At 40.9% G+C, this 24000-nt stretch overlaps 1 protein-coding gene across 3 annotated transcripts in view; it reads right to left on the reverse strand.

Moving 5' to 3' along the window:
- Positions 1-702: 702 nt before the first annotated feature.
- RNF144B (ring finger protein 144B) overlaps positions 703-24000 on the reverse strand; it is a 76171-nt gene continuing 52873 nt past the window's right edge. For all 3 annotated transcript variants that reach the window (XM_074870938.1, XM_074870931.1, XM_074870923.1), the window contains 5 exons: positions 16972-17032; positions 11258-11462; positions 9948-10092; positions 8163-8252; positions 703-7966 (listed from right to left, as the gene is read on the reverse strand). In XM_074870938.1, coding sequence (XP_074727039.1) covers positions 7826-7966; positions 8163-8252; positions 9948-10092; positions 11258-11462; positions 16972-17032 — 642 coding nt within the window. In that variant the 3' untranslated portion in view covers positions 703-7825. The remainder of the gene's footprint in view (positions 7967-8162; positions 8253-9947; positions 10093-11257; positions 11463-16971; positions 17033-24000) is intronic.

Here is a 24000-nt window from a genome sequence, read left to right on the forward strand (position 1 = left end):
AGGTGAAAAGCCCCACAGATGGCACGCTGGGTTTTCAAGGATGTGTCACCCAGGTAGAAAATCCTACCTTTGGATGCTGAGTAATTGTAGCTAAATTGAAAATATTTAATAGTAAACATCACCTTAATATGATGATGAAAAACACAGCTGTGATTGTCTCTCATAAGCACTGCAGGATGTGGTGTGTAAGAAAACTATGTGTATCTGAAATTACATGACAGGGTGTAGTGTTTCATCACGTCCTTCAGAAACCCAGAGCAGGAGGCTCAACTCTGCTGCAAGGACAGGTGCAAAGGAAGAGAAAGGGGGCTCTGAAACAGCAGACTGTTCTTCATGCAGCCTCCCACACAACCCTGGCTCCTCCAGGTTGCTTGTGGTACACCCCAGGTCGGGGTCTCCACCAGACTCTGCAAGGGAACAGATTTATGGTAATCCTACACCCCACTGGGAGAGCAACCACCACCACTGCAGCGGCACTCAGGAGCTAACCAAGAGCCTGCCCCACTCTCCTTCAAAGGATTTTAATGTCTTTTTTTTTTGAGAAAGCAAATGAGAGTCAAGATTCTGATCCCACCTCTTCAATCCTCTTTTATCCTCAAAATCCCCATTAAGCACCCCAGATGTGTTCAAATTCTTCCCATAAATTTTCTATGTTCATCCTTTTAAAGGTAGTTAAGAATTACAACAAAATGAGACAATGACTTTACGCTAATTTTTTAATGTTGCACATACTGCATTTTATAACATCAGAAGAAAAAAAACCCCAAAGTAAACATTAAAGACAGAAAATAAATATATTTTTATGAATATATGCAGAGAGAGTGCAAAAAATTGCATCTGTAAAATGTTTAAATGCTGAATCATACAACAAAAAAATTACAAAAGCACTTATTTCTTTATACATGTCAGCTTTCCTCTTATAAACACAAAAATATTTTAACAAATCTTACAAAGATCAAACCCTTTTGCCCTTCACCGGGAGAAAAGTGGTGAAGCGTATTACCTGGAGGAAAAGAAAAAAACCCAGATAAACAAAATGTAAGCCTAAACTGGTACCAGGGAAACAACATCTAGACGCTGAGGAGGAATTCACCCGTGTGCCGCAGCGCAGGAGATGAGCCCCCCGAAGAAGAAAGGGGGAGTGGAGTGGAGCGTGACTCCTCCTGCTGAGACAAAGCTGCTCTTTGCTGTGCTACTCACCCCACACGGCAAGCAAGTGCCCTCTCTCCTGCTCCTCTCAAGCCACGGCTTTATTACAAACAAATGTATCCAAAAGCAGCATTGGTCCAGCTGGGAGACCTTAAACTGAGAAGAGATGGGAGCACTGCGAATAGCCTGGCTATAGCCAATGCCTCCGTCTGCAACGTGCAGAGCCAAGCACCTGCCTCAGATGGGGCAGGACGGGGGTCCACGAGCGCTGCCGGTCCACACCACCGCTCAGAAACGCACCTCGGTGTCAGACTCAGACACTTTGAATCACACATATTTAAAATACATACTTTTTTCAGAAATAACCAATGCTGTGGCAGTTAAAGAGTTCTCACAAGGTGACCCCTGACCCATCACCTTGACCCCTGTGATGCTAACATCAGCATGGTATGTAATAGTTCTGCTTTTTTTCATTCACAAGACTTGCTCATTAGGCAAAGCAAATGCTTTAGACCAACCAAGCTCCAAGTAACTCATATGAACTGAGGTTTCTTTGAAGCTGAAACCGGCCTGTAGCAGAGACAGGAAAATGAAAGGAACAGAGATTAGCTGTGGAATTTGGGGAGTTTTGGGGGTGGGCAAGTAGTTTTGGAAAGTGCCAGCTAGAGAGAGGGACCTTGATGAAACTCAGGGATACGCACGCGCATGGCAAGACGGCCCAGCATCATGGCTACGGTGCAGCACCGGCCCAGCTCTACATGTGCTGTACAGCTGGCAGCACTCATGAAGCTGCCTGGATGAGTCCCTCATGCACCACATTCACTGTACAGGCCCCAGCAAGCCGTAAAGCTCAGGCACCTTCTTGAAATTTAAGCAACTCACTGCACACGGTGCTGCAGCATTGCCCATTCAACCTGACTGGAATCTCCCAGCACATGGCCACCAGAAGCTGCTGCTGCTTCTGTTTGGACATCCAGAAGGCACGAGCAAATGACTGAAGTTCTTAATTTTCATCCAAGAAAAGACAGAGCCTCTTGGGCAGAAGAGGAAAGAACGAGGTTGTGTCCTCTAAAAAGCTGGTGAACCTTGTCAACCAGTATCATCTCATATAGCCCAAATTGTGATGGTCAATAACATTCACTGCTAGGAAACTACCATTCCTAACAATTGAAATTTGCTTGATTCAAAGAACTAACTTGAGTGATCATAACAAAACCTCTGATATAACTAAAAAATAGCAGTAAACATTTACTGTGGACTGAACCACATCATAGGAATTTAGCTTGCCAGGAACACCATAACCTTCTCCACAGGAAACAGAAGAGGAAAGGTTTCCAGTATGAATGCAACTAAAATAAATCTATAGTATGATAAAAGGCAATGCCACTTCTAAATTAATATTTTATAATTACAAATTATAAATTATATATGAATTTTATAACTTAGAATTATAAATTATAAAAACACATTGGTTCTGAGTAACTTGAGTGTAGTGATACAAAACAGACCTTTGGGCTTCCTGTTCAGCAAAACCACTGAGCTCTCACTTCATCATTTTACTAACTAGAGGACAAATAAAAATTAGACTGAAGTTTTCCAGAATCTTAGCAGTAAGTTCACCTTCCAGCAGACCACAGAGAATCAACTCTCACTATTCCACAAGAGGTAAATTTTCACATCTTTATTGGCCACCACATTAATTAGGGTCTAATCCTACACACTTGTGTGAGAGAAGTCTTACAACTGTTTTATAACTAGCACACTCTGCTCAACTGTTTTCTTGTATTTTTAAAATTATCTTACCGTGTACCTTAGAAAGCCTCCAGGGGGTTTGAATCCCTAAAATATAAAGCCATACAAGAGAAGCTTTTTTGATTTATATAATAAAAATATGTATATATGTTTTTTTCCCCAGCACATTTCCAAAAAAGCCTGCTCAATGATAGAAGCATCTCTCCTGTGAAGCTCAAATGCTGTAGGGCTCCTTTATCTACGAGTTCTAACAAAGCAGTCCTTATATAGGTCTTCTAGGACAACTTCTTCAGTCTGAATGAGTTTTTCTAAACAAGCCAAGTTTGGAATTTCTATCTTTGGTCATTTATCTCAGCATCAAATTTCTTATTAAAACCTGTGAGAAAATTGTTAGAAGGTTTTTATCCTCATACAAAGAAATCTACTAAGAATCTCTGACCTGAGATAGCGGATGGAAAATATGATCTTAAAAGGAACTTTTCTGAGAAAGATGAGAGTGGCTGGAAGAAAGAGATTACAGTGCAAAATAGATTTCAAATTTTTAAAGCGGCAGGTGCACTACAACACAACCACTCATTGTGGTACCAGAGAACAGAGCAGCCAAAAGTTGATTTCATTGTCCCATTGTGGAAATGCAGTTGATATCTATCCACTTGTATATCTTCAAGCAAATATGAAGGCAATATCCATTTTCTCATAGTTCATTCAAGTAAAACTTACATACATTTTAAACTTATCTTTGGACTTTACGCTATGTTACTGGACAGACAACAGTAAGTAGCATTTAGCATCATTAAAGCACCGTAACAACATTAATTACTGTTCCCCTCATGCCCTTGTTTGGGGTAAGTAACACCATGCACAATTAATAAATCATGTATTACTGAAAGGCAGCATTGACCATTTCCTATAGTTCTAGAACAGATACTGCAGGGTAGTACTTATGCTATATCATGACAAATATTTTCTTTTTATTAACAGGTGGTTTTGGAAACAGGTATTATCATCCTCATTTTAACACAAGGACATGAGATGCCAAGTTGGATCCTCAGCTGTATTTGACACAGCTCCAGTGACTGCTGGGAAATTACAATGAGATATGTGGCCATGGAGATGTCTAGCCAACTGCCATAAAAATCCAGATTTCCAGCACTGGTCTCTAGTTTTATGATCTGACCTTTAAATATCTAGAGCCCAGTTTTCAGAAGAGCTGAACACCCCTGGTTCAGAGGGAATACTGTAGTTGCCACTTTTGTTCTCCGAGGGAGACACACATCTGTGGACTCTATCAATGTAATGTAACGTAACCAGCCTAAAACCCCCAAGGTCTCTCTCAGTGGTTAAAGGCCCCAGGGAAAATTGGTGATGGAGCCAGGGTGGGCAGTGTGCCACAGACCCCAGCTCCTGAGCAGCACCCTGCCCTGCCACAGCTCTGAGCTCTCCCCTGGCTGCTACCTGCACACCAGCCACCTGCCGCAGGGGAAAGAAGAGAGATGGTAAGAGCAGTGAAGCCTGGTACTAACATGCACATCTCACAGATGGAGCTCTAGAGGATGGATTTACATCTACATTGATTTAGAAGAGTCACAAGTAATCAGGGTCCCAGTTTTGTTTCTTTCTCCCTAATTTCTGTTAGTATTATTTGTCATGCTTCCAATAAATCTTTCATAAAGTTCCTTTAATTTTTCTTATAAAGTTTAAAAAAAAAACACAAAACAAAACCAAATCCCAACACCATATAAAGGTTCTCGCTAAAATGGTTCTCTGGAAACTGTGAGCATGACCATTTGGGGCAAAATAGCTGCCTTATGGAAAACAAGGCAACAGGGCCCTACTGCTCCCAGCACTTCAGCACAGGTAAAACTCTACTTGGCAGAGTTAGCGTGGCCACATGAGCTGGCCAGGTCAGGATCTACTTAATGCACATGCTCAAGTACTCCCATGCAATGAAAAGCCAGGACACAGCCTTTTAAAGAAAATAATCTTCATAAGACTTCTATTTTCAGTTCTAACATATTACTAGAGCTTCTTGAGCTTCTTTCTTGGTCAATTTAGGTATCTATACGGCAAAGGAAGGTGTGCCTGTAGCTCATGCTCTCCTTTATCCAGCTTTTATGTAAAGACCCCCAACTGAAGCCTGGTCCAATGCTACCAATCTGCATACAGGCTCCTTAGATGCCTGGACTGGCATTCTGGTTTTCAGGTTGTGCTACCACCTGCACACAACTTTTGGTACCCCCACCTGGCACCTAAACTGGCACCAGCAATAAAATGTGCACATGGAAAAGACACACCATCCTTCTGCTCTGTAGGAACTAGTCTCTGAAAGGAGTTACCCTGCACTCAAACTGAGGAGGTAAAAATAAACTGAATAGTGTTGTTCTCCCAGAATTTACAGCTATGCACGTGTGCAATGCTTTTATAAAAATATTATCATTTAAACAAATTCCCACTCTATGGAGAGATCTGCATTAACTTAAAGACAGCATTTAAGGAACTGAAAAAGGTCAAATTTGTATTACAATACAAGTGGTGACCTTGTGTCCATTAGTGTATTCTGGACAAGACAACTGCCTTCAACTGTATTTCTTTAACAGAGGGAAGAACTTGGCAGTTTCATTAACACAGTAGTATTAATGAAAAAAACATGAGACACCTTCATTCCATTAGGCATTTTAGCAAAAACAGGATAAGGGAAAGAGGAAGAGGACAAGGAAATAAACCGGACTAGCAAAGAGTGCATTGGACATAGGTAAGACCACAAAACATGAAAAACCTACAAATTTTAACATGCAAAGGATATTGGTACATTGCAATGCTGGTTATGGTTAAAGAGACTGTACAGCTCCTATATCTTTGTTCTTGAGGCTTCATTAAAGACTTCCAACTGCAAGTTCATAAATAAAATGGAAAGGACAGTAGTGCCATAAAAACGTAGGTATAAAAATAGTGCAAAGCCAAGGGCTGGACACTTTAATCTGTCACAAGTACCCCCAAGCACTATCATTACCGCTCTTAAAGAAAACACATACAGAAAACATTCTCTATTTATTATAAATGGCAGTTGCCTGCATTGCACTCTGTATTTAGAATGTACTGACTACCTTTCTGTTTCCCTTTGAAGCTGTGGATGAGAATAAATTTAGCCTTTCACACTGGCGAGCACCACCTGCCCTCCAGTCATGACTGGTAGCAAAGTCAGACAGTATTTATAAAAGAAATCAATTAAAAAGTAAAACAGACATATCATTTAAGGCCTTTGTCCCTGCTAGTCTGCTCAACAGACTATACTTTCTTAAAATAAGAACATCTTTCACTTCTGTTACAGTAACCAGAGAGCGAAGTTAAACAAAAAAAGGTCACATTTATGGCTGCCAAGAAGGCAAAGTTCCTGAGGCTCGGCCAAACGCAACAGCAAAGATGCTCCTCGCAGCACTCTTCGGGTGCCTCGCGCTGTGTGCGTGGAGGAGGGCAGACGGTGGAGGGTGAGCCCGAGATGACGCTCGGGCTGAGCATCTCTTATCAAAAGGGGTTTGGAATTACAACAGATTATATAGTGCAAACTCATATTACTTCTCACAGATATAAAATGCAAAGATGGGAGTCCAGAACAAAAGCCACCACTGCCCAGGGTTGTGAGAAGTACCAGCCGTTAAGGAAATAAACTCCAGGAAGCAGAGCCTGGAGTAACTCCAGCTATGTAACTGATATCAGGGTCTGAATCAGTTTGGTAGTGAGGCACCAAATTAAAATGAAGGGTTCATTAAATGACAGCCTTTCAGATTTAGAGTAACTAAAAATTATCAGTCACAGAAGTTGTTAACCGTGAGTGGAACAGAAGAAATACCCACCAATGGACGGAGCTTACATTTACACAACATTTCCCAAGTATTCACTTCAGCAGGTCCATAAGGTTGAAAGGAGGGTTTGGTTTAGCTTGGCCTGAATCAGTTTTTCACAGGGTTCTTGATGCCACCCCATGTAAACTGTTGAAAAAATATACTGACTGGCTAGAAAATAAACTGTGCATTCTGTACTCGGTATATCCGTGCACATGTGGCCACTCTATGTATGCACAACCAATATTCCAATACTGCACACAAAACAGGAGCTGTATCATGGCCTTTCTTAATATTAGCTTCATGGTGAGTTTACTACACCCATGTTACTGACAAAAGCCATGCCCAATGACAGGGAAATATACATACTTCTAATATTTCAAGGTAGATATGTCATGTTTGATCTGAAGAAACAACAGCTTTCTCAAGGTAGTCCAGTCTCTCAAAAGAGAGCCCTACCTTAGTTAGAAACAGTTTTGTTGGGTTTCACCTCTGTAATTGAGATCAATAGTATATGTCAAACTGATTTCAATGCTGAAAGAAATGCCATGGCAGCCAGTTGACAGGAAACTGTCAAATATATTTTCTTAACAGTTTGTTACCTTTAACGGGACACAAGCTAGCAGGCAGAAGAGCTTCATCAGGCTTTTCCCTCTCCCCCTTTTATAAAATACCAAAACTTTCTGAGAAATCTGTGTATCACACCAAGAGCCAGCAGAAAGCATGACAGTAATGACTGGGTCTGCAAAGGCAGAGTAATACTGCAGGATCAAGTCATGTGCAGCTGACGGAAGATGGTAAAGTTCTAGCAGTCTTGAAAGATGGCTCATATTTAAGGGTATGAACTACTGAACGGTGTCCCATTTTCCTTTTCTAAAACAAAAACTTATACATATGTACTGCACAATTATCTAGACTTTTCCCACACTGGGACTTGTTAGTGATAGAGTAGCCTGTAAAGAATAGGCACTTATCCCAAGAATTGGCAAAAAAGGGAGTATTATTTGGTAGGTATGGCACCAAATACAACCATTGTGCTTTCTCACATACATATGTTGTACAGATGAAGGCTCAGACACAGAGTTTTAGGTTGCTGGTGGGCTGTGTTTTTTCTTTTTACTTCTGCAAGATTTGCAAATGCAGCAGATGATGCATGGAGATGCCACAAGCAGCAAGGGAGAAGTCACCAATGCTATGATACCTAGTCCAACGAGGATCCCCACAACCTGAAAGACATGGTGGGGAAAAATATGTATTTAGCTAATGTGGAAAATAAAATATATGCATGTATGCATAAGCACAACATAGGTCACAAAAAACAGATGAAAACATGAAAATAATCATCCTGATGCTTCACTGAAGGGTAAAATCTCTTTGCTTCATGCATGCATGAGAGCTCTGCTCAGCAGACTAGGAACGCACCTGTGTTCTGTTCCACATCACCGAAGCACGCGAGTGGCCCAACTTGTTTCTGCAAGGGCCTCTGTCGTAATGTCTTAAGAAGATATCATTCTGAAAAGCAGAAGGAGAAGCTGTAAGAGCAGGTTACAGTACTGCGGGGAGAGGTTCAAGACTGGACTGGAAATACAACTTTCCTGACACTGCTTTAAAATTACCAGCTGCCAGCAGACAAGTTCACCTGTCTTCCAAATAATTATCTAGAGAAACTTCTTGCAGTTTCAAAAAGTGTGATGTGTTTGGGACCTGAGCTATTGTATAGCATCTTTCCTCCCCCACTTTTAAAAAGCATAAGCATATGCGTTGCACCTATTGCACAAATACCTAGTTTGTAATTTGGTGATGATAAAGGGGCCTGTAAACAACAGATATTTCTGAAAGCTAGAAAACTGGGGGATCATCTTCCTGAGGTACATTCTGTTCTCCTGCTGTCCCTAGACTTTACAGTAATTTTCTTCCTAGGCTTAACAGGAAAATTTACAAAGTAGGAAATCCCTATTTCCTTTCTCTTTTCCCATTAATACTTATTAAATTATCCATTTTTTCTTCATGAAGTGACTAATGAACTGCATCACCCTCCCTTAGCCAGCTGCGCTGTAACCTGACGCTGCTTCCTTTTATTTTTCAGCCCTACTCTTTGGTTCTGCAGGTATTACCTTCATCTACACCTGAAGCTCCTGTAACCCTGCACATTTAAAAAAAATACATTTGAATCACACAACTACAGTTTCTTTTTTCTTTCCTCTTCAAACTGACGAAAACTTGGTAAGGGCATGTCTGTAGAGTCTGTGAGAATCTGAGAGCCCTCCAGTTCAGCATGGTGTTAAGCAATCATTGTGTACTGTATGTACTCTGAGGCAAGCCATAAGACTCCTGTTGAAAAAGCTCACACACACATAAATGGGACATGACGCTAAGCGAAACCTGTTTAGCATGCTGAGAAAAGGAAGGATGAAGAATGAGGAAGTCTCATTGTTTGCTGGCTGTGGAATACAAAAAAGAAGAAAAGAGCCATGCAGCATCTAACATTTTATTTCAAGTGCTGGTAAAGTCCTTTCACACTCCCACAGTTGTTATTGGTGACTGTCAAAAAGTGAAGCTGTCACATGCACAAGCACATTACTTCCTGTACTCTTAATCCTGCTGGGAAGCTTGAAGTCTAAACGAGTTGAGACTAGTTGGTATCAATTGAGAAATAACTAGCAACCTGCACTTCATTATCCATGTTCATAATCCAACATTTTTATCCTCAAGTCTACTAATCAATCGTTCTCTTCAGCAGACATGGCACTAGAGGTGGACTAGTAAAGGAGACCTAGTTCATATGAGCTTTTGATGCACACACCTGTGAAATAACTCCCTTCACCCAGTACCACAGCATTTTTTGGACAGGCTGTGACCCTTGCAGTTGGAGCAGGTGAAAGACATTTCCTGGCTCTCAACCAAACTATTTTACTGCGCTGGAAGAGGGAATCAGAGAAAGGTAGTGCTGGACCTCCAGAAAGAAACCATTCTGTCCCACTTCCCTCTAAGAGCTAGTATGGGACCCACAGACACAGCTAAAATCCTTTATAGAAAAATAATGTTGATATAAATAAAAGCACTGGATGAATGAGAAGAAGGAAATGAAGTTACAGCTGAATTGAATATACTAGGATCTCAACGAGTTGGTGGAGAGCTTGTACAGGGCCTCAGACTAACCCCAACCCCATTACCCTTTATCTAGCTCTTTTTTTCTGCAGCACTTACATCCAAGTTTTGTAGACAGTACCAGCAAAATGTGTGCTTGCAGTTCTTGCACATCATCTGAGCACAGCCCTCGTTTCGTTCAATATAGATCCGACAGACTGGGCACTGCTTAATTGGTGCCTCTGTCTCTGTTCCAATAAGTGACCTAGAAGAGAAGGGAAATATTAAAGTGAAATGTGAATGTAATTACTGTTGATATTCAGCTCCACTGCCTAATGTGTACTGTGCTTATTTTAGAGAGCATCTAATGTTGTTGTCTTAATGCACTTAATGTGTGAAGCTTGTTATATTCAGTACAATACACTGAAGCATACTCAGTACTAGGTGTAAGATCATGTAAAAGTGAAACTCCATTCCCTTGGACTTTTATGCTACATAAAATTAACACTCACTGTACCCACAAATGTATCACCTATAGCATTAAAAATCAGCACTTTGTAAGACAGCTTGTACCATTCATTTAATAGGACTGGATTATGCAATTTATAGCACTGTTGCTGCCTGAGCAAAATAGCCTTAAACACCACTGTAGCTGAAGATCAAACCTGGAGAAGAAACATTATGGAGAGAGCTCTTTGGCAACTCCTCTTTGATGAAGTCTCTAGTAAGCAGAATGCTCAGATTTTAAGTTTAATTCCTTGCAAAAATAATAGAGAACTTTGAACACACATGACTGAACTTAATCTGATTCTGAAAACAAAGATGGATGGCCACAGATATATAATTTAAAAACAAAAGTGTTTTCTTTCTGTAGATTAATGCCTTATGTAACCTTATCTGTAGGTTGTTTACACCTATGCAAAATTAGCACAAATCAGATTTCTCACATCAAATGGGACATTTTACACCCACTCTGTTTAAGAGTTAAGATTTGGCATTCGGCTATGCAGAGATTCTATAAATATTAAGCAGGGGTGATTTCTTAATCACAGTATAAGCAAGGTTTGGATCCTGGAATATTAGTGTATTGGATCTTTTGTACGGGCACAAGACTTAATTCTAGCAGGCAAACAAAGCCTTTAGGCAGATTCAAAGCCCTGGAGGACTTCACCTTTTGGAAGTGTCAGTGGCATCACAAGTTTGATAAGTACCCAAATAATATTAAGTATTAAAAAGTAAAATGTATCATTTAAACTAATATTTAGATTGGAATCGTATTTAGGAAACACTAGAAGAGATGGAAAGTCCCAGAGAGGCACCTAAGATGTTAGAAGGAAGCTGTTCCATTAAACTAATATGATGCACAGAGCTAGCACCCTGTGCCAAAAGGAAATGAAAGATCATGTTGCCTCCGTGGATTCCCCTCTTACCCCTGCTCAGTTGGTACTGGAGTAGTTTGGTTTTCCTGGCATAGGTGCTTCAGGTGCCATGCCTCCTTGCAAGAGGAGCAGAATGTCTGGCAACAGGCCGGGCACTCCACTGGCACCGGAGCTCCGGACTCACTCGGTGTAATATGGCACACTGCTTGGCAGTCAACTGCAGGGCACCATGTTCTCTGGGGGTCCAAGTGGACTTCTGAAACGTAACAGAGAGAGAAATAAAACTGTTTATACAGGCCCCTTCTCATTCCAGCAACACATGTCTAGGTACGCAAGACCCAATTCTATGTGCGGGTGGGAAAGTCGAGGCCCTCTGTGTCCGTGCCCATGGGCATTCAGGCCTAATTCTCTTCTTTAGGCAGGTCTGCAGTTGTGCACTGCTAAGGCGGTTACACTGGAAGCATCCCATGTATGGCAATACTGGACATATTCTTAGCCTTTATAGGGAGATACAAAGATGAACATAAGTGCTGCTTGCTGAGAAGCTTGTATCTTGTGACATTAGACCATTCCATGTCTTTCATGTGTGCAACCCATGCAGTCTTTCATGTAAATAGCAAAAGGACTGTCATTAAATTAACGTCAAGTTACTTTTCATGCCTTATTTCATCCCCTCTATCTACAAACACTGATTAATATTCACTTTATGATCATTATTTGTCAGGTATCAGATTACAGCAATAGTCAAGGCAAGATTCAGGGTGAAGACATTGAGTTACAGACATCACTGCATCACAGAGAATGTTAAACATTGATTCTTCGTCTCACATGCCAACCTTTGTTCAAGGAATTTGGGCTTGCAACAGAAACCCAGCTGAAACACGTTCACTGTTAGGAATGCCCATTGTGTGTGCACTTTCTACTGGCTCAAGTCCATGAAGTGCAGCCAAACACTCCCACCCTGCAGAGCCTCCTTAGAAAAAGGCTGTTGTGCCTGCAGGAGCTATCTGCCTCTCCTCCTTCCCTGGGAGCTCTCTGGTACCACCACTGAAAATAAATAAATGGAGGGGATGTCTCAGGAACAGGTGGAAATCCCTGACTGTGAGATGTCAAAAGCCATTACAATGATCTTCTGTACCTCCAGCAGATAAAACACTGTCCCACTTGAAACAAAAGGCTGCACAAAGGCCCCAGACATATGTTCTCTGGCAAATTTTGCTGAAATAGTTGAAGGCACTTCCTTCTATGCACACCCCCCTGCCTGCACTGCTCCTCTGCAGGAGGGTGCTGATAGCCCACAGTGAAGGGGGCTAGTAGATGGATATCTAGCAGATGCTCCAGTCAGCATGAAAAACAGTGATATCAGTTCAGTGTCCAGATACCCAGAAACTAGAAACTGCACAACTAGAAATGTGATCAAAGTAGTAAAACTCTCCTCCAACCTCTCAAGCATTTAGATACACATGCTGAACAACTGGGGGGAAGGACACCCCACAAACCTCATCACCTAATGTGCACTAGAAACTCAGCTCTTTTCCAGTATGCTAAACCTCTCTGTTCACCTTGAAAACTTACAGTTTGATTAAAGCCATCCCTCCCTCCTCTTTGTCCAGGACACTTATAGTGAGGAACCATGTAAGGATGATCATCCTCTCTGCAGGCTGCAGGACACACAGGTACACAATGTTCTGACATCAGGTAATTTTTAAGTCTGTCTCAGAGTGGTCTGGCAGATGTGGAGAATTTCTACATCCATGGCAAAGGCTGTCATTTGTAACTTAGGCAGTGCCACCAAAACACCTGTACCATCCACCTCCAGCCACTTCATGAATCTAGTTGCATTCTTTTGTCTTATTCTCTTACACGTGCTTCCTTTGCCCCCCAAAACAAACAAACATTTCGCTCTCTACTGAATGAAAACCAGAACAAAATAGTTTGCAGCTTCATTTGTGGGGAGAAGAGAGACATGGATGGGCAGTAGAAGTCATTTTACATTTTTATATACATTTAAAAGTAATGCTCTGACTGAGAAATCATTGTTTCTGTAGCTACCCTTAGTGTCTCTTAAAGGATACTCTGAACTGGGTAAGACCATGGCCTAATACTGGCTATTGCATTTAAGTCTTCATACAGTAGGTTCTATATGCTTTCTGCTGATAAACAGCAGTTAAAATGAGATAAAGCGCAGTTCCTGCAGATAGCTGCTTAACATACTGAACTTTGGAAACCTACATTCTCTTATCCTGGTTTTGGATGAAAGACAGGATGTCTGGTTTTGACATCACTGGAAGGAGGTGAGTTGGGTTAAAAATCTTACTGATCTTTACAAATTTGTTGCAGCAAGAGGTAATGCATGAGATGAAACTCTGTCCTCTCCCACTTCATTTTACAAAGAACCTACAGATGGCATTTTGCAATCCATGCTGTCTCATACTGTTTGGTTTACCACGGAGTACAAGCGAAACCAGAAAAAAATAAAAAGGAGCAGCCAAAAAAAAGGAAAGAGGCTATCATATTGCTCTGACAAGCTGCTCCATCTTTTGGTTAGGGCCATTTCTCTCCCAAGCCTTTCCCCTGCTTCCCCACAGACAGTTCAGCCACACTTCCTCCACTCTCAGGAGGAAAGCCTTCCCAAACACTGCCAGTACCGGGCAGGGATCTGGCCAGTTTTCACAAAACACACGATCAAGCAGGTGAGATGTGGGAGACAGACAGGGGAAATGCAGCACCCTGAAGAAAGGAGAATTTCTAGCTCAGGAAAGGTACTCACTGAAAGGATGAGCCTAGGCCTTTCGTAGAATATTAGGAACACCTTTTGAAATGGACTACTTTTCAGTCGGGCATTAAATGGGGGTTATCATCTACCACTTGGCTTATTGGACAATTGTCACAGAAATAGAAATATAATGCATGTGTCCTAACCACATCTTTTCCTCTGTTTTGCTACTTCTGATGACCACATCAACCCCATCCTAAACAGACATAGAGCAATTCCTGTTTCTTCTATTAAAATATACCACATGGAAGCTCTGTGGCTAGGTCCTGAATGGATGCAGAGAAGTTACAGATATGTAAGAAAGCTTGGTTTCAAGTCTGAAAACATTTGCATTCTAATAACACAAAAACCACAAGAGAATAGAATATTTTGAGTGCATTCCTTACTAAACTAAGCAAGTGTCTACAGATATACAATTGTATGCCAATTACTTCTCCCTGCTTTTTCACCCAATATTATTTGTCCATTTTTTTTAAAAACCAAGGAAATCTATTTTATTAAAATAGCTAGCACAGATGGGGGATGAGGAAAACAGCTTTTCAATGTATAAGTCCTCACTCAGGTCTTCAAAATTTTCCTCAAAATTCATCTCATGATGGAAAATGTCCAGAAGGGTGAGAAGCATTGGCTTTACCAATAACTTGAAGACTGGTAAGCAAAGACTACAGAGCAAGAGCAAGTCTTTCAACTTACCCAAGAAGCTGGTTATTTATTTCCAGCACTTCTAGTAAAGCAAAGGAGGTGCTGAAGCAAAGATCTCAACAGAATAAAGCCGAGAAAAGAATGGTCTAAATATAGGAACTGAAGGGTTTGAATAAAGGGCTTTGTTGAGCAGAGCAAAAGTCATGAAGGACACCCTAGTACCTGCCTATTTTAAGGGAGGAGAGGGCAGAGTTAGGCAGTAGTGGCCTCAGTTTTCCATAGCTCTAGGTTTGAAAAGCACTAAGTTGCACTAAGGTTGACACAGACACAAGGCACACAAGAGATCTCAGCTGCCAGGAGTCCCTGGGCAGATTCTGAGTCAGAATTCTGCCCCAGCAGCTGCCAACAGCAAGGTTTATTGCTAGTTACAGAAAAAGACTGTCAGGCCAGCATTAGCATTGTCAGGGCAGGCAGGCTTTGCCCGGTTAGGGTCAGGTCTGAGAACAGAGCTTCAGGTCAGCAGAAGCTAATAAGCCAAGTCCAACTGATGAGTCCAAAAAGGTCAGCTTTGGGGGAAACACTAAATCTTCAATAGGCAAAAGGTCTTAGCCAGGGTTGGGATCAGTGCTGGTGTCCAGGTCAGAGCTTTAGTTAGCAGGAGTTGTTCCCAGGTGTCAGTAAGCTGGATTTTTTGCTGGAGCCACTAGTCAAGGCAGAAGGGCTATGTTTAAGCCTGCTGCTTGGATGCCAGTTTTACTCATCATAAAGGAGAAAGGACAGATCTTAGAAACGTAAAGAAGAGAGGTAGTGGAGGTGGAGGAGGATTTGTCAGACTTAGGCAAGAAAGAAAAGTGGAAGAGGATTTAAAAAATAGGCAAGTTTTAGATTTCTGTGCGTGGGAGGCAGTAAAAAAGAAAAAAAGAGATGCAACAGGGAGTTGGAGAAAAGATCATGAGTTCAGCTTTGGCTAGTTATAGAGGAGGAGATACCAGGAAATCATTAGTTTCACAGTCTTCAGTTAAAAAAAGGTTTTACATAAAACAGATTAATGTATTGCAAGAATGTCTTTCTTAGCCCTTCAATACAGTGATTTAACAAGCTCTGATTTCCACTGTCTAGGGCTGTAGAAAATCTACTGCTTGGCTTACACACTGAAGGGACTTCCTAAGGAGTTAAGGAGAAAAGACAGTAAAATAGGAGAGAGAAATAAAAAATGAAAGCAGGGTTTGGGATTTTTTTTCTTTTTTGGCCTGAGTGCCTGCAAATCATAGCTACAATCTGCATCTGCCCATGAACTCTGAAGCATACTTGGGTACACTTGTTTTGCAGTTTTTGTACTGCAGCGTGACTCAAGCCAGATGAGATTCTGTAAAAACCCATATATTCTTCTATCTGACCATCTTTTCAAGTGCATTACTGTGCCTAACTTTTATGAACCTCTGCATTTTCATACACATTCCCAATCCATCGGCATCTAAGCATGCATGCAAAGCAAGAACACAAATACAGTCTTTCAATGAAAGTTTGAAAACAGGCTGAGTCAGGGCAGATCAGTCCCAGATACACTACCCTGCAAGCTACCACGGAGCGAGTTCTTTGAAAAACACTTCAAGTTCCAGCTGAGATTTTCAAGTTAGTGTCAGTCTTTAAAACCTCATTTTTCTGACTAGCAAGTTTCTTCCTCAGCCTTGGCAAAGAACCATCTCCTGAAGCAGAAGGCTGACCTCTGGCATAGGAAAGCTTGGCCCCAGTAAAACCTTCAGTTTCAAACTACTTTACTAATAGGCCTTACTCAGTAATGAGGGGTCCAGTTATCCCTCAGGAAAAAATAAAATATACTAGACGAATGTACATGAAGCTTCTACAAAAGAAAAGCTCTCTTACAGGGATGTTTGCAAAAATCCCCATCACACTGCAGGGTCTGTCTCCCCCAGAAGTTGTGAAGATCACTATGAATGTATGAAAAGACTGTGCGCACGCTGCACCAGCCTCTATTCTCTAGTTCTACCAGTGCAACCACAACTTCAAGGACCCAGGATGAGCATGCTGCAAGAACAACGATGGAGCCTCAGGCATGCAATCTAAGAGTGTTACCCACAAGTCCGAGTAAAAGTGTGGTACTTTCAGTAAGATGCCACTCTTTTAATTCTGCTCCACTGAAGTAATTTCAAATTCGTCTTTGGAGCACAGTCAGACCCAGTGATTGCTCTTAAACTATTTTAAAACAAAGATATCTTCTCTGTCTCTTTCTTAACTCACATAACAGGCTTTGTCTTTGAAGTACATAATACTGCTGCCCCCACTGACACTTTAAAAAGGAAGGTAATAGAAACAAAAAGGTTCACACCTCGTTCAAACTTCAGCCTCTTGTATAACTGAAACTGGTCAACAGGCACCAAACAGGCAATCTGAAATGAGAAACAAACACACAGAAAAAGCATTAGAAACACAGACTTGAAAAAAATCAATAAGCACCCTGTTCTACACACCTGCTCTCCTGAGCTGGCTCTCAAATCCACCTTCTCTTACCGCCTGCTTTTACCACCATGTTCCTCCATACCTTGAATTCCTTCTCCAAAATGTACAGTAGCTCTTGACCTCTACTATTTCAGCCACACAGCCCGGTAGTTCATCCCACATCTTTCTTACCATGCACAGGAAAGCCTTCTCTATAGATTCCATATTTATTTCAGGTTTCTGAGTTTTATTTCACGTTGGTTTAATGTAACAAAGAGTGACGGCTTGCCAGCCTTCAACACTACAGCATGTTGTTCGTGCACAAGAATACAGCTGAAATGAACAGTTCCTCATTCATGTTTCCCAGTCTTAATGGCAGGGGTCACTTAGCTCTCAGGAACTTAAAAGCTAGTCTGGTTTCCATTTTTTATTCACTTCATGGGTTTTGAGCGGAGACAGTTAATGTCATTGCTGTTGGAATTTGCCTTAGATGCACACCAGCCCGCTAGGAACTGGACAGAAGTTAACAAATTCAGCTTGCATAGACAAACAGGCTTTGCTGATACATTTTACACATTACCGTAATTAAACTAGCAACCTAAAAGGCTAAATGCTCTAATCTCCAATTATCGGTCTACGTAAGAAAACCAAGTACCCTATTTAAAGCTAATAAGCAAACCTGCATACAGGGTAAGGAGGGGTTGGTTCGAAAGAAAGTTCATAGACATTTCAGGAGCCACATATTTGTTGCATTCAGAATCTTGAGATCATTCTCCTTATTTGATCCATTCATAATATTGTACCAGCACTGAAAACATCTTTCTCTTTTACTGAAAATAAACATAGACTAATACTAATACTAATACAAGACCTGATCATTTGAAGCACTGTGAAACAGTGTAGAACTGATAGCTTCAAAATGAAGGGTTCTCAACCCTCACATCCCACCACAGTACTTCAGATTACTGTAAAAAGCAAAATTTTGCCCTCAGTGAAGTGGACACTAGCCCTTGCTATCCTTCTGGGTTGTGTGGCATGGCACTCGTGAGAAGAAATACAAAGACAAAAAAATACATTATATATTCAATATCATGCTTTGAATACATTTGTTTTTGTATATGGAACAAAGAAAATAATATATCCATTTGTACATTATAAAACATGAAAATGCTTTATTAAGATCTCAAATCAATTTGAATTAAAATACAATTTTGAAGCAGATGTTTGGATTATTTATTTGACCTAAACCAATGTCATACAAAAAAATCTTGACATCAGTTGGATTATTAAGTGTTCAAAGATGCTTAAAACACTTACAGTTGAAGAAATCAAAGGATGTAAAATCAAAATGGGAAACACCAACAAATCTTTACAAATCATATTCTTAGCCTGGTAAGTCAGCCCTGGGTCAAAGGACCATCCTCATTCAGTTTCTGAATTCAGGGTGTAAACTGTTTTTAACATGAAAGTATTTGCATGGCTAAACAATATTACATTAATATAACTGCAAGACACAGAGAGCTTCCTGGGAAAGTCTTCACCTGTTCCTCAGAAGTCAGCTGAAACACTCTTGGAAAACAAATAATAACCAAATGGGGAAAAAAGAGTGAAGTTCAGCAGCTTCAGCAAAGGATTAAGCCAACCAACAAAGCTATATAAAACTCACAAGACACATCACTTCAGTACTGCCCACTTCTCCCCAGGGCAGCTTCAAATCTAAATAGATCTGGAAAACAAAAAGAGTCATCTGCTTTTCTCTAGCTGGCTGAACATTGGCAACTACTTTAAATTTTCCTTCATTACAACTAAATTAAAACAGTCTCAATGCTGTAAGAGCCACTTGAGTGAATTGTTTAGTTGTCTGGGGTCCTTCTGTGCTTGCTTTTGCTTTTAACAAACAGATTTTCAAGAGCAGTTCTATTGAGTCCAGAATTTCCCATGTATTAAAAACCAGCCTTTTTGATTACAGTGGGAGCAGAGTTAAGAGTTTTACTGCAGATTTCAATAAGAAGCAGTGTCAATGCTGAAAGCTTCCCTTTCTCCTATTGAAAACCTGACCTTACCATGCCAGCCTTCCCTGCTGGTTTCACACAGCCTCACTCTTCCTCCTACACCCTTCCTCTTCCTATCCTCTTCACAGCTCAGCTCCTCCCTCCCCGCACGATGCTCTGGGTGTTGAACACAAGCGGTTCGCAGTCCGTCACCTCTGCCACCGACTCCACCAGGCTCTGAAAGACCAGCTCCTGACAGCACCCACATGGAGGTCAACCCAAGTGGTGCTGAGCCGAAGCCTCCCACAGATTTAGTATCTTTAGGTATGAGGAAAGGAATGCACAATCTGCTGCTGCCTGAATTTAGTGCCACATCAAAGCTGTATGTGCAAACTCAATTGAAAAAAAAAGAAACGCAAGTATCAGGTCCCCTAAAAAAGCAGCAAATCCTTTCCTCAGTGAACTTTTAATCTCATTTACACTTAATCAAGAAGGACAGCTGTAAGCATGGTAAGGGGATTAGGTGTTTATCTCCTCCTACTTGGCATCAGAGTCTAAATGTTCCTCTTCATACAACTTTTCCAGCCCCACCGGGAGTTCATCCCAAACACCTCCTCTCCTGCAGAAGCACACACGCCTCTGGGCTGGACAGAGGATGGAGATCTAGGGAGGAAGCAAACCAGCAACCCAGCAGATGGCAAAGGGCCAAAAGAGAAAGACCATAAGCACATCAGAAAGCAGATGTTTCTTATTCTAAGCTATGAAATTATTCAATGCAGCAAGAAATGCTACAGAACAAGTTTTTAGGCCTTTTATTTATTTTTTTTTAATATTGGGTTATGGTTACAATAAAAACCTATGAAGAAATGAGAAGCAAGAACTCCCCTCTCCTGAAAAGATGTTGAGTTCAGACTTATCGGACTGTTGGGAGTTGAAGTAAGTTTTCTGGTTTTCTATACCCTGTAAGCAACACCTGCAGTTAAAATACTATTGTTATAGAACACAAGAACATGTAGGAGCTCTTGCTAAGAACAGCAGCTTTCACCTGAAGTAAAAATACCCATGGAAAAAAAGCAAAATTTTGAAGGCTTACTACCACAAAAGGCTCTAGCTAGACCTTTGCCAAGTGTCCAAAAGATTGCCCAGCATGGTACGATAACCGGGGGTGCTGTTACTACGCGAGACAAAAGAGCAAAGAAAGGAAAATGAAAGGGTTTTAAATAATTTGGTTCAGGTTACACAGGGGCAGACTGTTCCTTGTAACCCAGGCAGTGCAGTAACTAGGAGCCAAAAAAGAACAACTCCCCTGTTTTTAAACACTGGCTACCACACTGGAAAGGGAAAATCACTACTCCACCTATTCTCAGGCTTTCAAGGGAGATGCAAGGAGGCAATCAAGAAAACTGAATAGATCCTACTTCCTTTCACACCCATATGAATCAAACCTCAATAATGCCGAGGGAGGGAAGTTCACCAGGACAAGTGCTTCTCCCCTTCCCGCTTTAGCAGATACGTAGCAAGGGCAGATCCTGCGCACTGGCAGCAGTAACAGTCACTTACAAAGTGTTGCACTGCCACCTCTGCGAAGGTCCCACTCACAGAGGCACTGTTTAATTTTGCAAGGAGCGCAAAATAGTTTTAACTTGGGCTGTGGTTTGTTTTTGAAAGAGGTATGGGAGTTCAATCTCTCTGCTGTTAGAAATCACACCCACACCTTTCTTCATCAGCTACTGTGCTCACTAGAGTCATCTGAAATACTAAATTATTCATTTTCTCTATTAAGGAGCTCTTCTCTAATTTAGTGACAAATAAAAACAAAATTAAGACTCTCTCATTTGCTCCCCTTGGATTTATTTAAAAATGAGTAAATAAGAAGAACAAAAATTTTAATTTTTGACCCTGAAAAAGATAGGTCAACCTGCAACATTTTCTCACCTTCCTCCTCATTTTACCATTTCAATCACCCCTGGAAAAATGTAAACCAATTTTCAAATTAAAAATAAAACTGGTACTTTAAACTGACTCCCAGTGGGATTTTTGTTCAGCTATGTATAGAATATAATGCAATTAAGAATTCTAAGATCTGGGTCACTGTCCCATTTCAGTATTGCTTTACAAAGCACTGACAACCCTCTGTCAGGTTAGCCCTGGCGTAGATCACAGATCTACACAGACAGAGGGACAATAAGTAGAATCTCCACTGCATGCAAAGGGGTAATTCTCCTTGTCAAACTTAAGAGGCAAAAGAAGAGCCCCAATCAGTATCATCTCCTTTACTGCCTGCTGCACAGTTTCTATCCAAATCAGATTATGTATGCATGGATCATTGGCATCAATTTTACAAGCTTCAAAACAATACAGGAATCAGAAATAGCAAAGCACAATCCCCTAGACATTATCCACGTGAGTATTGCATTAGAAATCCCTGTATGCAGTTGAGACTTACCCTGATTCATAGCTTACACTGATGATTGGATTTGCACCAAGTAAAACCATTTCAAACCATGATAAATTACCCCTTATTTAGATTAGGGATATTAACTGGTCCAATTAAATCAATGGAGCAAATTCCCAAGAGAGACAGGAATATTCTAGACAGAAGTTGTCTGCATGGTTAAAGAGAACTGTATTAATAGAAGATGCTCCTTCTACCTTCTGCTTCCAGGAAGGAATACAAATCATCTTTGTTTATTGTACTATTAGAGCTTGAAAGGACAGTTTTCTTGTTTAACAAGACTGCTTTTAAACTTTCCTCTTTTTTGTGTAACCAGCTATCTGAAACAAAGTTTGTAGCCAAAATCATTGTCTTCCCATCACCAACACCCACTTATTTCTACTTAAAACCAACTATACCACAAGCAGCTGCAATCTTAATGTAACAGGTCAAGGTATGACCTAGGATTGCACTTGATTTCGAGCACTCTAGTGGAACAATTCCTTCTGTTTGAATGCACTATTTGTCAAACCAAAAAAACTGCTGGGGAACCTACCTGTTTTAACTAGATTTTGTTAAAGCAAAAAAAAAAAAACCACAAAAAACCCCAAAACAACAAACAGAGGGGTTTTAGAAAACATTTTCAAAGTACTGAAAAGTACAATTTTCTCGTTCAAATGACCATTCATTTTAAGTTTTTTAAAAATAAAAACCTGGAACATTTTCTTCTGAGGTCCAGAGGGACACAAATACCAAAAGTAAAGAAGCCTTAATTGCCAACATCTCTTATACACTGTGAATAAGCAGTTTACGCTACAAACACTGATGAAATACTCAACTGTTTCAGAGAGACACATTCCTAATATTCACATTTGCTCATTCTTCATGAGAGACACAAAAAGAAATTCTATTCCCTGTTTAAAATGTCAACCAGAGTTTTTGCTGCCCTCCACCCCTTGAAAGCAACACAAGAAGTACGTGTCTCAGAATCAAGGCAAGAGCTGTGAAAAAGCTCTCATAATTTAGTACCAAACTAGATAAACTCTGAAGAATTTTATTGAAAAGATAAAACAGACTTAATTCACAATGAAGACAAATAGGTCACTGGAAAGCACTGAAGAAATGTTACACACCTTGAATAAGGACCTTGAGAGAGGGGAGTAGAGGAACTTTCATAGCTATAATGTGTTATGAATTGCTTACAAGCTTTGCTATTAATTGTTCAGTTTCCTTATCGAAGAGAGCTCAATCCAAAATGCACTGAAGTCAATGAAAAGGCTTTACTTCACTTCAAATTATGCCTAAGTTCACCTTATCTCCCTTGTGCAGGCTAGGGCAAAAGGCATTTAAAAAGCAAACAAAGAAACCACATTAGTGAACATAATTAGACACAATTTAGGCCAAAGTATAAAAACCAATTTAACACCCTATCCATGACAAAGACAGTTTGAACTGCTACTTTTTCTCCAAACTGTAACAGTATCTGCTAAACATCAGCCACAGCAGAGTGTGAAATGGACCTAACATGAAAAAGACACTTTTTAAAACCCTGATGCTAACACAGGGGAGAACAAAAGACTAATTTCCCCCACCTCCCCAGTACAGGCAACACATCATTCCTCATGGCACTGTCCTGGTGAGGAATCTTTTCCTGCCAGAAGCCAGAGACCAAACATCCAGACCCTCCAGAGGTGAGAAGGCTCATACGTTTACACCAGGAGTTTCAGAGTGTGTAATGAATAAACTGTAATTCTAAATAGTACTTCCATGCCAAACAACAGCCATATTTAAGCACATTCTCTACTATCTGAATAAGGTTCTGTTTTTAAATTGAAACGAAGAAATTAACAGTCAGATTCCAATATGTTAAGCAGGTATTCTTTATTAGCAGCACTGGGGTTGCCCTGGGGATTCTCCACCATAAGGGCTTCCAAGAACTAGCAAGGGACATCAGTTTACATACACACAAATAATACACATTCATTAGATTTCCTGGAAAGGGGTGTCTTATAATAATGAGTTCCTGGAATTAATTTACATAGTCTGAGCATGCATAGTAAAAACAGAGTGAGGGTCTTCGAAGAAGTATCACAGAATCATCAAGGTTGGAAAATACCTTGAAGATCATCCAATACAACCATTAACCTAATACTGACAGTTCCCAACTACACCAGATCCCTCAGCACTATGTCAACCCGACTCTTAAACACCTCCAGGGATGGGGACTCCACCACCTCCCTGGGGAGCCCATTCCAACACCCAACAACCCGTTCTGTAAAGAAATGCTTCCTAACATCTAGTCTAAACCTTCCCTGGCGCAACCTGAGGCCATTCCCTCTTGTCCTATTGCTTGTTACTTGGTTAAAGAGACTCATCCCCAGCTCTCTGCAACCTCCTTTCAGGTAGTTGTAGAGGGCAATGAGGTCTCCCCTCAGCCTCCTCTTCTCCAGACTAAACAACCCCAGTTCCCTCAGCCGCTCCTCGTACGACATGT

The sequence above is a fragment of the Strix uralensis genome, chromosome 1 (assembly GCF_047716275.1).
Source record: "Strix uralensis isolate ZFMK-TIS-50842 chromosome 1, bStrUra1, whole genome shotgun sequence".
Classification (NCBI taxonomy): Eukaryota; Metazoa; Chordata; class Aves; order Strigiformes; family Strigidae; genus Strix; species Strix uralensis.